The following is a 14635-nucleotide window of genomic DNA, read 5'->3' on the forward strand; positions in this document are numbered from 1 at the left end:
GGATGGCCTCAAGGCACCCATCAGTGAAGGTCGATTCGGCCCCCTGCCTCCCTCTTGCTTCAGCCCTGCCTGTCATGGGGCCCAAGCAGACCAGGCAGAAAACGCAGGGCCCCCCACCTCCTCTTCCCTCCCGGCAAGACCCCACATGTTCTTCTGGAGCTGTGCTCTGCCTGCAATTTCCCCTGTACGCTGCACTTGATGGCGCAGGTCAGTGGTTCTCAACCTTTCCTTCACCAGGGACCCCCCTTTAAATACCTTCTGTAGCCATGGAGCCCCAAGGCTGAAATCAAGATTGAAAGCACAACATTTCTTCCAGCCTTGGCGGGCCCCTTGTGACCTTGCGGGCCCCCAGGGGCCAGTGAGCCACAGGTTGAGAAGCCACTGGCATAGATGATTGTTTCTGCTTGACCCCATCACATCAGTTAGCCCTTGACTAACTACCCCAATGGAGCCCAAAATTTTTGTTGCTAAGTGACCCACAACATCTGAAGGAAAGCCATTCCACTGCTTAATTGTTCCATCAGAAAATTCCCTCTTAATTCTAAGTTGGATCTCTCTTTGTTAATCTTCCATCTGTTATTCCTTCTCCTGTTTGGAGAAGGTTGATCCCCTCTTCTTTGGGGCAGCCCCTCAAATATTGGAAGATGCTGTCATGTCTCCCCTGGTCCTTCTCTTCGCTAGACTAGACCTCCCCAATTCCTGGAAGAACGTTCTTCGTACGTTTTAGCCTCCAGTCCCCTAATCCTCTTGGTTGCTCTTCTCTGCACTCTTTCCAGAGTCCCAACAACTTTCTTTCTGCTGTGGTGACCAAAAACTGTTCCAAGGGAGGCCTCACCATAAAGTATAAAACGGTAGCTCCGTCCTTCCGCCTCCAGTCAAATAAAGAGCAGGCCTTTGCTCGGATGAATATATTTATACTTTTCTTAACCTACTTTAGCAAAACCAACAAAAAAAAAATTAAAATGACAGCTCAGCGAGGTAAAAGAGGGGAGGGGTACAGACCAAGAAGGATGCTAAGATCAAAAGGCTTCGCTTCCGTGGTTGTGTTGCTTTCCCCCCCCTTAAAAAGCTCTAATTCACCAGTGCTGCTTCCCCACTCTAAAACATCCAAAGATCAGGTGATGAAAGGGAACGATCCAGCTCAGCCAGAGGGGGGGGGGAGAACAAGAGGGGCCCCCTCTGGCTTGCTTGTCCGCCACCATCCCATCTTCTCCTGCACAAATTCAAAATCCCAGAGCCACAACCACAAAGGTAAATGAAGCCCACCGACGGCCTCCCCCTCCTCCCCCGGCGTGAGTCCCGGAGTCACCTTCCTCCTCGCGGCTGAGCCGAGCGAGCGCTCTCTGCCTCCTGGCCCAGGCCGACCGGGCACTGCCTTGCCAAGCCAGGGAGAAGAGGAGGAGGGCGCCAAGTGATGGATCTCGTCAGCCTCGGCTGTCCACACGTTAGTGTCCCTGTGGCCAGATAACAGATCCAGTGTCTCTTCTTGTGCACGAGGTCCACTGCGGTGTCGATCCAGTGGTGGGGAGGAGAGAAATTAAAAGTGGAGGAGGGAAACCCAACTCGGGCGAGAGGATGGGCATCAGGGGATCCCAAACTGCACCACCAGTTCTTCTTTCGCATCCACGCGGATCTGGGAGAGGGCACTGAAGGCATAGGCAGCTATCCGGGAGACCTAGAGGAAGGGGGCACAGACGTGAGATGAGGGGAAGGGGGAGGCTTTCGGGAGAAGCTTCTACCCATCCCCCCCAGCCATGGAGGAGAGACTTCTGCCAGAATGCTGGCACTCTTGTGAGGTCTTTGGTGCTCTTGGAGCTTGGCTGCTTTCTTAGAGACGTTTCATGACCCAACTAGGTAATATCATCAGTGCTACAAGGAAGGGGAAGGGTTTCTCTCTGCTTATATATAGTAGCTAGCCCTGTCCCTGTTAGCCCAATCAAGGAACTAGCAACTCAAAACAAACAATTGAACAGTAAGGGCAGAGTCAGAGTCAGGAATTCGATCCTCACTGGCTGAAGGTTGACTCAGCCTTCCGTCCTTCCCAGGTCGGTAAAACGAGGAGCCAGATGGTTGGGGGCAAGAGGCTGACTCTATAAACCGCTTAGAGAGGGCTGGAAAGCACTATGAAGCGGTATGTAAGTCTAAACGCTATTGCTACTGCTAATCAAGGAACTAAGGACAGTCCCATTAAAACAGGCTGGGTGACTTGGGCCAACCACCAGGAGACGAGGAGTTCTAGTCCTGCTTTAGTCCACTGGGTGACGTTGGGCCAATCATCAAGAGATGGAGATTTCTAGTCCCATCTTAGGTAATTCCTAATAAAAGCCAGGTGGGTGACTTTGGGCCATTCATTCCCTCTCAGCCCAACCCACCTCACAGGGCCGTTGTGGAGAAAATAAGAGGAGAAAGGAATATTACCGTATATATTCGAGTATAAGCCGAGTTTTTCAACACATTTTTAATGCTGAAAAAGCCCCCCTCGGCTTATTCTCGAGTGAGGAAAAAAAAATGCCTTTAAAAGCCTCTGGCGATCCCAGCTGAGTTGCCTGATCATCAGAGGCTTCTAAAAGAAGCACTTACAGAGCTAGTTTACTGTTTTTCCTTGAAATAAATATTCAAAAACATTTAACCTACTGATGCCTCAATTAATGTAATTCTATTGGTATCTGTTTTTATTTTGAAATTTACCAGTAGCTGTTGCATTTCCCACCCTAGGGCTTATACTCGAGTCAATAAGTTTTCCCGGTTTTTTGTGGTAAAATTAGGTGCCTCGGCTTATATTCGGGTCGGCTTATACTCGAGTATATACGGGTATGTATGTTCACCACCTTTAGTTACTTTTAAAATAAAAGTGGATATATACATAATACACAATATGCAGACGGCATTGGTATTTAAGCCCTAAGGGATGGAGCCAGCCAGCTCCTGCAGCTGAAAGTCCAAGAGCCCTGGGGAACAGAGGGTGGGGGGTTAGGGTGCCTTGCCAGGCTGGCTGGGGCACATGGGAGCTGTTGGCTGCTCCTGCTTCTGAGAGGAAAGCCAAAGGGAGCCCCTCTGCCCCACAGAAGGGGAGACGGACACCGTGGCTTAATTCCGCCAGCCGAGCCACCTACCTGTTGCAGGTCTGCGAAGGGCACGGGGTCACTGGCGAGGACTTGGTGTGGCTGGTTGGTCAGCGAGGGCAGCAGAGGGAGCTTCTTCCAGTGCGTGAGGCTGCTGCTCAGCACGGCCAGCCGGGTGCTGGAGGGGGGGGGGAGAAGGGGGAGAGAGGGATGGAGTGAGACAGAGGGGTGACCAGGGGCAGCCCCAGAAGGCCCACAGGATGCGTACAATGCTCCACTTACGACCAGTGGCTGAACTGAACCAAATCATCGGACGATTCTGACCTGCACCCCCTCCCCAACACGGCTGGTGCCCGTTTCATCTTAAGGGCCATCGGGAATTTCAGTCTCCAGGACTGAATATGCTAGACAACCAGTTTAAGTACAGGCAGCCCTCGAGTTAGGACCACAATGGCGCCCCAAATTCATGCTGCTAAGTGAAACATTTGCTAAGTGAGTTTGTCCCATTTTACCCCCCTTCTTGCCACAATTGTTCAGTGAATCACTGCAGTTGCTAACAACGTGGTTGTTAAGTGAATCTGGCTTCCCCACTGCTGGTCAGGTGGTCGCAAAATAGGATCACGTGACCCCGGGGCACTGTGGCCGTCATAAATATGAGCCCGTTGCCAAGTGTCTGAATTTGTCACGTGACCCTGGGGAGGCTGGAACCGAGTTTCTCTGTGTGTGAGAAACAATCCTAACAATCCTAAGGGTGGGAAACAGTCACAAGTCACCTTTTTTGTGCCGTTGTAACTCTGAACAGTCACTAAATGAACTGTCGTAAGACGAGGTGTGAAACCGACCTGCAGGCCCTAAAGGAAGGTGTGGCTGAAAGTGATTTTGCAAGAACGGAACCAGAAACTGAGTTGGACGCAGCAGCTCCCCCAGAGAGGGAGCTCGGACCCTCCCAAGCCCCCTCCCCAATCTCTGGAGGGTGGTCTGCCCCCACCCCCATCTGTGATTGACAGGCAACTGCCTGGCCCGGCTTGTGTGAATGCTCTGTTAGAGAACAGATCTACAGGCAGTCCTTGACTTACAACCACAAATGCCAGCAGCTGCTTCTGTTGCTAAGCAAGGCGGTTAAGTGACAAGACATTAATTTTAACACACACACACACACACACACGTTAAGCAGATCACTGCAGTTGTGTTAAGTGAAACTGGCTTTGCCCCCGTTGACTTTGAAGGTGGCTGGGAAGGAGCCTGGCAGGCTGCAACCATTGTTAATACATGCCACCTGAGAATGGGGAGCCTGCGATGGTCATTTTAGGGATTTTATGTGTAACTTTTAACCCGGAATTTTTGTTTTATTTTTCTGCTTTATTGTTGTGAGCCGCCCTGAGTCCTCTCGGAGAAAGGGCGGCATATAAGTCTAAACAAATAAACAAATAAGGGTGAAGACCAAGTCGTAAGTCACTTTTTCAGCACCGTTGTAAAATGTGCACAGGTAGTAGGAAGTCGAGGGCTCCTTACAACTGTGATCTCACGGCAAGGCTGCCTAAGAGAGGTTAAGGAGCCCCCCCCACCCCCCACCCCAAGCAGGGCCAGTCTCCCCACCACCCACCCACTGCCCAGGGCCCCCGTACCTGTACTGCCGCGCTCGGTCCATGTACTCGTGCTGCTCCATCTGCTGCTGATCTGCAGCTGAAACATCAATGATGTTGCTGGAAAAAGGCAGAAGAGCCTAGGGGTTAGAGAAAGCCTCTCTCCACCTGCCTCACTCAGGATCACACAAACCATCCTGCAGCGGGGGTGGGGGGGGTTTTCTGAAGCAGTCAGCCCTTGGCCCCAAGCCAAAACCGTGGCCAGAAGGAGGCCAATACTCAGGGCTGGGTAAGGGCTACCTGGGGAAGGTGGGCCTGGAGGGGCTAAGGAGTCCAAGGCTTTCAGCGAGGGACGGTATCTTCCACGACCCAAGGCCTTGGCACGCTCGGAGCCTCAAAACCTGGCTTGGCCAACTGGGGACGTTCCATGGCAGAAGAGGGTGGATAGTGGACCAGGAAGAAGATCCCACTTCCACCCTGTAGTACTCGAGTCCTTAACTTAATTTCTGTTTATTAAACCTCTAATGCTTCCACTTCTGTCCGTATGAGATTTCTAAGCCTCCCAGAGTCGCTTGGCAGTGCGGTGGGTGTCAGGTAGATTTAATAAATGAAAACAACAAAAGAGGGGATGAAGGAAAAACAACGTTCTGAATATTATTTTGGCATTGACAAAATCTCCATCAGCCGACATCCCGTGACGATACCTGTAACGCCATCAAACATCCACACCTGCCTCTTCCAGGTCCTTGGGAAGGACTCGCAAGGCAGATAAAAATGCCAAACCCAGCCTGATCACCTGGCTGACTAGGCAATGAATGATAGTAACAGAAAGGATTGAGGGAAGAAGGACGTATTGAATAGGACAACCAGCACCCAGAGGTACCCCTGGAAATTAATTCCATTCACCTGGGTCCCCCAAAATAAGCAGCCTCCCCAAAAGAGCTGCTTAATTTAACTAACCCCTCATCCTTTTAATATTTTTTCAATGTTTTTATACCTATGCTTTTCTTCTTTTGAAGCTGCCTAGAGTCACTCGGGAGAGTGAGACGGACGGCATGTAAATTTAATCAATAAAAATCAATAAACACTTAGGCCACCCCCAGGTACCCCACGTGCCCCCGACCAAAGACTTACATGGCTGTCTTAGCCAGGATGGAGGAGAGCAGCGCCTGCTCGTCCGTCCGGGCTGAAGGCAGAGTGCAGCAGGGTTCCATCCCATTCATGGACTTGTTGGGTGGGCTGGAGGCTGGGGGCAGCAGGGGCTTGGACTCCTCCCCCTGCAAATGAGAGAACGAGGAGGAGGAAGTCAGTCTGGGGAGGAGCAAACAGAACCCGGCAGACGTTCCCAAATAGAAGAGAATATTTGTAGCTGGAGGTTGAAATGAGGGGTTCTTGGGGCTCTCTGAGCTTGCTGGTTTTTCTGCAGACATTTCATGACCCAACTGGGGAACCTCATCAGGGCTAGAAGGGAGAGGGGTTTGCAGAGAGGAGAAGGGAAGACAGAGAGGGACTGTGGGGTTCTTGGGGCTCTCTGAGCTTGCTGGGGAACCACATCAGTGCTAGAAGGGAGTGGGGGGATTTGCTTCCTTGCCTGTCTGTGGGTGGGACAATCGAGGAACTACCAACTCAGGCAAAGAAACCATAAACAGCCTAAAGAAGGAACCGCCATGACCACTTCCACCCACACTGACAGAGCAAGCCACTAGGCAAGCAAACCCCTCTCCTTTCTAGCACTGGTGAGATCACCTAGTTGGGTCATGAAACGTCTGAAGGAAAAGCCCCCAGCTCAGAGGGCGCCAAGGGCACCCCAGAGGCAGACATCTCCACCTTCTTTCTGGTCATCAGAGCTGCCTTCCTCCCTCTGCCAACTTCCCTTAAGGGACGGAACAATCTTTCCCACCGGCTGCTGCATTTCACGTGACCACAAAGGAGCCATTTGCTCTCCGCTGCAGCTGGGAGGCACCGCCGACAAGCCTGATGCTGCCAGTCACCTCCTAGCCCACACCGGCTATTTCGGTTATTCGCCAACGGGAACTTTGCCATCTCTGGAACTCTCCGATATTTTTACAAGCAGGGAAAACAGCTCTGCTCCAGAGCGTCTGTCTTGGCTCTGGGACTCTCCTCGGCCTTACAACTTACAACCTCAATTGAACCCAACATTTCCGTTGCCAAGGAAGACAGTTAAATCAGTTTTGCCCCATCTGGTGACCTTTCTTGCCACCGTTGTTAAATGAACCAGTGCAGAATCTGGCTTCCCCATTGTCTTTGTTAGATTGCAAAAGGAGACCTCGGAACACCACGACTGTCATGAATAGGTGTGTTACTAAGCACCTGAATTTTGATCACATGACCTTCATTACCCTACTAACAACAATAAATTTGGATCACATCTTGTGACCTTCTGACAAGCCAAGTCAGAGGGAAGCCAGATTCACTCAACCATCATGTTACTAATTTAGCAACTGCCACGATTCAATTAACAACTGGAGAAAGAAAGGTTGTAAAATGAGGCAAAACCCATTTATTTTAACATTTTACTGGCTGTCCATCTTACCACAGGGTAACTCTGGGCGGCTTAAGCAACTGCCTCACTTAGCAATGGAAATGTTGGGCTCCATTGTGGTCGTAAGTGAAGGACTGCCTGCACTTCTGATCAGAGGCGTAAGGCAGAAGAATCAGCAACCTCCCAACTGGAAGGAAGCTTTCAAATCACCTCCAAAAAACCAGCTCAGCCATTAACTGTTATCATGCCTTTACTGTCCTGTGCACAATTTTTAATGGGCGAACAATTCAGACATTTTTAAAATTATGGGCTGTTGGCCAGAGGTCTGAGCTTGGCAATTTGGTTGCAAATGTGTCATCATTTTTAAAATTATACTTTTATCCCACCTTTTTATACATAATTCAAGCAGCAAACCTCTTGCCTCTTGTTCCTACAACAATGAGGTAGGTTGAGCTCACAGAGAGTGACTGCTCCAAAGTCGCCCAGCTGGCTTTTACTCTGAACCAGTCTAGAGCTAATTTAGCTTAGTGGTTAAGGCAGCAGACTCTGAGTTCTAGTTCCGCCTTATGCATGAAAGGAGGCTGGGTGACTTTGGGCCGATCACCAGGAGACAGTGAGTTCTAGTCCTGCCTTTGGCAGGAAAGCCACTTGGGTGGCTTTGGGCCAGCCACTCTCAGCCCAACCCACCTCACAGGATTGTTGTTGCAGGGGAAAAGAAGAAGAATGACTCAAATATATTTGCGCCTTTAGTTATTTATAACAATAATAAAGGCAGGATATCAATAAATATAAACAAACAAACCTGGGCTCTGTAAAATAAAGGGAGAGAACCAGTTGTGTAGTAGGGGGTAAGGCATCAGGCTAGAGAAACTGGGGGGCTGCGAGTTCTAGTTCTGCCTCAGAAAACTGAGTGACTTTCAACCATTCACTCTTTCATCCCAGGAGGGAGGCAATGACAAAGCCACCCCCAAAACCGGCTGCCAAGAAACTTGCAGGGATTCCTCCAGGCAATCACCAGGATTCAAATTGAAGGCAGCCAGTTTGCAGCCGTGACTAAAGGCCCCAGGTTTCGAACAGGAAGAGTGGCCTTTCTGGCCCTCCCTTAGGCAGGGAAGCCGGCTGGGTGGCTTTGGGGCAGCCCTTCCCCTCCTTCCCTCCCTCCCTCGCCAGGAGGAGGAGCAAAACCACCAATCCAGAAATCTTGCCAAGAAAACTGCAGGCACAACAAATAAATAGGAGAGAATGTGTGCAGCTCAGGGCTGAACTGTGGGGTCCTTGGTGGTCTCTGAGCTGCATGGCTTTCTCACAGACATTTTCTGACCCAACTAGGTAACATCATCAGAGGTCATATGAAACACCCAGATAAGCCGGGATTGACATCAGACAAACAATTAAGCCAAAAACAATACCCCCATCAAGGAACTAGCAAGGGGAAAGCCACGCTTCCACCAACACTGGCAGGGCAAACGGTTTATACATATAACCAGAGAACAAGCCTCACCCCCTTCTAGCACTGATGTTATTACCCAGTTGGGTCATGAAACGTCTGCAAGAAAACCAGCAAGGACCCCACAGTTCTCCCCCTCCTCTTTTTTCTCTTTCTCCTCCATTCTGCAATCCCTACTTCCTCCCAGCACTGACGCTGTTCCCTACTTGGGTTATAAAATGTCTGCAAGGAAACAACCAAGATCCTCCCATCCTCCAATCCCACTTCCTCCCAGCACTGACGCTGTTCCCTAGCTGGGTCATGAAGCGTCTGCAAAGAAACCACCAATCCTCCTCCTCCTCCTCTTTTTTCTCTTTCTTTTTCCCCTTCTTCCTCCTCCTCCTCCACTCTGCAATGCCTCCTTCCTCCCAGCACTGACGCTGTTCCCTAGCTGGGTCATGAAACGTCTGCAAGCAAAGCAGGCAGCTCAGAGGCCAGAGGGGACCCCAACGAAAGACCCCAGAGCCCCCCTCCTGCAGCTGCCTCACCCGCCGAGCCGCCCCCTCCCCCAGCGCTGCCGCCCACCTCCACAGGGAGCCCTAGGAGGGGGGATCCCCACATCCCCAGGGGCCCCCAGACCCAGGGAGCCCCCCCATAAGAGCAGGGGGGAAAGAGGGGGGGGAGACCGGGCGGCCTGGCTTTGTGCTGCGGGGCCTGGGGGGAGTTGGGGGGGTCTTCCCTTCGCCCCCCCCCCGCAGGCACCGCCTGCCTCGACCCCGCCTCCCTCCGCGGCGCCCACTCCCCCGGCACGTGAGGGGGGGCGGGGAGCCCACTAGGCCGCGAAGCCCCCAGACCCGCCGGAGGGGACCCGGCCTCCTCCTCCTCCTCTCCTCCCCCCGGGCGGGGCCGAGACCTGGTCGGAGGCTTCGTTCTCGCTGCTGTAGCAGCAGCCCATGGCGGCGGCGGCGGCGGCGGCGGGAGGGGGGCGTCCGCGGCTCTGCTGCTTTCGCTGCTGCTGCTGCTGCTGCGCCTCCGCCTCCTCCGGCCGAGGGGACAGCAGACCCTGTCGAGCCCCCTCAGCTCTCGCCTCGCCTCCTTCCGGCTTCCGGTCACGCGGCGGGGACTTCCGGGGAACTGGGGTGGGGCGGCGGCACGAGACGAAAGGGGCGGGGCTCCCCCTGGAGTCACGTGAGCCTCGCCGCGGCCGGATTTCCCCTGGCTCCGCCCCGCCTGGCAGCCGGTACTGCGCCTGCGCTAGTTTGAAATTATCTATTTCTCTATCGTGTCTCTCTGAATGTCTTCTATTTTCTCTCTCTCTCTCTTTCTATGTATCTATATCTAATATATCTCTCCATCTATGCATACATGAGCCTCTGGATGTGGGTGAAGGAGGAGAGTGCCAAAATTGGCTTGAAACTCAACCTTAAGAAAGCTAAGATCATGGCATCCGGCCCTCTCAATTCCTGGCAAATAGATGGGGAAGACATGGAGGCAGCGACAGATTTTATTTTCCTGGGCTCCAAGATCACCGCAGACGGGGACTTCTTCTTCTTCTTCTTCTTCTTGTGCCATATCCATCATCGGACGTTGGCGATCATGTTGGCAATCCTATTTTTGTCAACAGCCGTATGAAAAAGATGGGGACGGCAGCCAAGAAATTAAAAGGCGCTTGATCCTGGGGAGGAAAGCCATGGCAAATCTAGACAGCGTACTAAAAAGCAGAGACATCACCCTGCCAACAAAAACGCATATAGTCAAGGCTCTGGTTTTCCCAGTCGCAGTGGATGGCTGTGAAAGTTGGACCATAAGGAAGGCTGAGAAGGCCAAAGAATGGAGGCCTTTGAACTCTGGTGCTGTTGGAGACTCTGGCAAGGCCATCCAACCGGTCAGTCCTAGAGGAGATCAACCCTGACTGACTGCTCTTTAGAAGGCCAAATCCTGAAGAGGAAATTCAAATTTGCTGAACACATTGTAAGCCGCCCTGAGTCTCCGGAGAAGGGCAGCATATAAATCAAATTAAAAAAAAAAAAAATCCTTTGGCCACCTAAGGAGAAGGAAGGACTCCCTGGAGAAGAGCCTCATGCTGGGAAAGATTGAGGGCAACCTTGCTTTTCCAAAGTTTAGAAAAGGTGACCTCAGAACACTGCGGCCGTCATAAATGCAGTGTGAGTCGCTTGCCAAGCATCCAAATTTTGAGCATGTGACCATGGGGGTGCTCTAATGGTCATAAGTGTGAAAAAAGGCCATAAGTCACTTTTTTCAGTGCTGTTGTAACTTTGAATGGTCACTAAATGAACTGTTGTAAGTCGAGGACTACCTGTACTGGACATCATTTTCAGTTGTGAGGGCTTCAACTCCCAGAACTTCCTGGCCGGCCATACTGTTCAAATTAAAGATATGTGGACTTCAACTCCCAGAATTCCCTAGGTGGCATGCCGGCTGGGGAATTCTGGGAGTTGAAGTCCACATATCTGAAAGTATTGGAATTGTAGAAACATTGGATTATTTTAATCTGGTTAAGCTAGGATAGCTCCCTGGCAGCAAACAGCAGCCACACATCCTCCCATTCAATAGCAAGCTGGGAGTTGAAGTCCACACAGCTGAAAATGGCCAAGTTGCAAAAAACCCTGATGTAGTCCCTTAAAGGAAAGGAGAAGGTGGGTTTGGCCATCATCAAACAACGGAGCCTGAAAAAAGCTCCCAAGGCAGAAAGTCATAATTTAGTTTGCAGATTGCCAGAGAGCCTGGATTCCCCCTGCAGGCTGTGCTACTGCAAGCTCTAATGCCCCTTCCCAGCATGCAATGCAGACCAGTGGTGAAATCCAAATTTTTTTTACTACCGGTTCTGTGGGCGTGGTTTGGTGGGCGTGGTGTGGCTTGGTGGGCGTGGCTTGGTGGGTGTGACGGGAGGATACTGCAAAATCTCCATTCCCACCCCACTCCAGGGGAAGGATACTGCAAAATCCCCATTCCCTCCCCACTCCTGGGAGAACGATATTGCAAAATCTCCATTCCCACCCCACTCCAGGGGAAAGATACTGCAAAATCTCCATTCCCACCCCACTCCAGGGGAAAGATACTGCAAAATCTCCATTCCCACCCCACTCTGGGACCAGCCAGAGGTGGTATTTGCCGGTTCTTCGAACTACTCAAAATTTCCACTGCCGGATCTCCGAACTCGATTATCCATAACCTGTCAGAACCTGCTGGATGTCATCCCTAACGCAACCAAGGCTGAGATCTTGGTTTCAAAAGTTGACACTAACCAAGTCACCACAGTGAGACTCTCTGGATCCCCTCTTAAGTGGCTTCCTTAAAAGCTGAGCATCTCCTGCTCCGTCTCTCTCTCCCCCACCCACAGCCTCCTTCTCTTGCCTATACAGAGAGTCCTCAACTTATGACCACAATTGAGTCCAAAATTTCCAAGTAAGACAGTTGTTAAGTGAGTGTGGCCCCATGTTGCGACCTTTTCTTGCCATGGCTGTTAAGTGAATCATTGCAGTTGTTAAGTCAGTCATGGTCATTAAGCAAATCTGGTTTCCTCCCTTGACTTTGTTGTCAGAAGGTTACAAATTGTGATCACATGACCTGGGACAGTGCAACCCTCACAAATGCAGGTAGTCCTTGATTTACGACCAGAACTGAGGCCAAAATGTTCGTTGTTAAGCAAGAGAGTTGTTAAATGAGCTTGGCCCTATTTTACGACCTTTCTTACCACACTTGTTAAGTGAATCATTGCAGTGATTTAAGTTAGAGGCAGGGTCGTTAAGTGAATCTGGCTTCCCTGTTGACTTTGCTTGTCAGAAGGTCAGCAAAGGGGATCACATGACCCCAGGACCCTGCAACTGTCATAAGTACATGTCAGTTGCCAAGCCTCTGAATTTAGATCATGTGACCGTGGGGATGCTGAAATGGTCATGTACTAAGAAAAATCCGGTCTGGTTCCAATCCAGGAGAACTGGAAATAAAATGGAGGCTGATTGGAAAGAAGGACTTGTTTATCGATGAGCAGAACCAAAAGCAGCATGCAGTTCTGGGGCAGCTGATAAATTGTTTTAATGATTTTTTATAGGCTTCTGAGATGCTGCAGGGGATTGTGCAAAGTCTGAAATACTCCTAGGAGGATGTGCAATGTAGTGAGCCTGGTGTATGTTGCTATTCTAAAGCTGGTGGGTTAATCCTATTGTCCTAAAGGTCATGTCCTGTTCTTAGAATTTGGGGGTAGGTGGGTGTAAATTTTAATCCCATCATTTGGAGCTGGAGGTGTTTTGTTTGTGAATGGATTGGCCCAGGGTTTCTTAATGGGCACAAAATCTCCGCCTCTAAAGACTTCGGGCATCTGCTGGAGGCTATTGAGGCTTTCTGCCTTTAAGAACATGTTTCTCCATTTCTCCTTTGGGGAAATATAATAGTCTGCCTCTTTTAATATTCCTCAAAATATTTCATTCTCTGGGGGGGGGGGCATGATTACTTCTAAGTGTAAAAAGCAGTTATAAGTCACTTTTGTTTAGTGCCGTAATTTTGAACAGTCACTAAACAAATGGTTGTAAGATGAGGACTACCTATACAGGGCAAGAGAAATATGCCAAGGGGAAGGAGCCACAGCCGACAGCTAATCCTGCTGCCTCTTGAGTTGCCTTTTCCCCCAGCCCCAAATTGACTGCAATGTTGCTGCAAGAGAAAGCTTTTTCCCCTAAGATTTAACAGAAGAACAGAGTTGGAAGGGACCTTGGAGGTCTTCTAGTCCAACCCACTGCACAGGCAGGAAATCCTAGACCACTTCAGATAAATGGTTGTCCAATCTCTTCTTAAAAACCTCCAGTGTTGGAGCCCCCATTTGTTGTGACTACGTTGGTGAATTCAAACACGAAATGCCGCCTTCTGCTTATATCAGATTCATGGACAAGCGTACTGTCTTAAATCTGAAAATCCAGAGTTGTACCCACTTTAGTAAAACCAACCCAAATATTTTGGGAGCGAGAGGAAGTGGAGATAAAAGGAAATTCAGCATATGTTTAGAATTACTTTATTTATTTATTTATTTATTTTTCATATTTGTATACCGCCCTATTCCCGAAGGACTCAGGGCGGTGAACAGCCATAATAAATACAAATACTTACTTGGATAAAAGTTTTTTAAAAACCTGAAAATTCGGAGGGAGGTTTAAAAAAAGCATGCACCTCAGACTAACCAAATATTTTTGGAGCTGCACAGCCTTTGAACTGCTAATCTAGAAGTGGCGAATCACATCGCAACCCTTCCATGCCGTGCTTTAGATAAGAGTTTAGAGTAAAATAAGACTGCAAGCACATTTGGCCCAGCCTTGGTGGTCCCAACCTTGGGGAGATGGCCTTCACCATTTGGAAAGGACCGGCAGCCTCAAAGGGAGCCGGGCTTCCTGGGGAAATTCACTCAACCATCACAGCTGCAGCCCGGCAGGATGGTGGGTGAGGCGCCATCAGGGACATGGATCTGATCAGCCCGTCTGGCCGCCACTGGCCTCCTGGCCTTGATTCAATTTCCTTCTCTCTCAGCCATGCAGGGAAATTGGATCCGGCCCTCTACGCCTTTCCATTGGGATCCTTCGTTGCTGGAACTCTGGCCAGGTTTTCTAAGCAGACCTTGGGTGCCAATCATCCATCGCTCAGGACATTGAACATCTCAGAATAACAGAGTCAGAAGGAACCTTGGAGGTCTTCTAGTCCAACCCCCTGCTTAGGTAGGAAGCCATATACGATTTCAGACAAATGGTTGTCCAATCTCTTCATTAAAACCTCCAGTGGTGGAGCATCCACAACCTCCGGAGGCAACTTCTGTTCCACTGGTTAATTTTTCTCACTGTCAGGAAATTTCTCTTTTATTTCTAGGCTGCTTCTCTCCTTAATTAGTTTCCATCCGTTGCCTCCTGTCCTGCCTTCAGGAGCTTTAGAGAAGAGCTTGACCCCCTCTTCTTTGGGGAAGCCTGTCAAATATTGGAAGACAGCTATCATGTCAGCCCTAGTCCTCCTTTTCACTACATTACATAAACCCATTTCCTGCAACCGTTCTTTATATGTTTTA

General features: G+C 50.2%; 1 protein-coding gene across 1 annotated transcript; it reads right to left on the bottom strand.

Moving 5' to 3' along the window:
* Positions 1–893: 893 nt before the first annotated feature.
* On the bottom strand, positions 894–9704 carry LAMTOR1 (late endosomal/lysosomal adaptor, MAPK and MTOR activator 1). Its single transcript, XM_034435904.3, has 5 exons — positions 9488–9704; positions 5780–5922; positions 4688–4765; positions 3114–3240; positions 894–1675 (listed from the first exon to the last, which is right to left on the bottom strand). Exons 1-5 carry the CDS (start codon positions 9527–9529, stop codon positions 1583–1585), a joined length of 483 nt encoding a protein of 160 aa, XP_034291795.1. The 5' UTR covers positions 9530–9704; the 3' UTR covers positions 894–1582.
* Positions 9705–14635: the final 4931 nt, after the last annotated feature.

The sequence above is a fragment of the Pantherophis guttatus genome, chromosome 5 (assembly GCF_059756535.1).
Source record: "Pantherophis guttatus breed Tessera chromosome 5, ASM5975653v1, whole genome shotgun sequence".
NCBI classification, from domain to species: Eukaryota; Metazoa; Chordata; class Lepidosauria; order Squamata; family Colubridae; genus Pantherophis; species Pantherophis guttatus.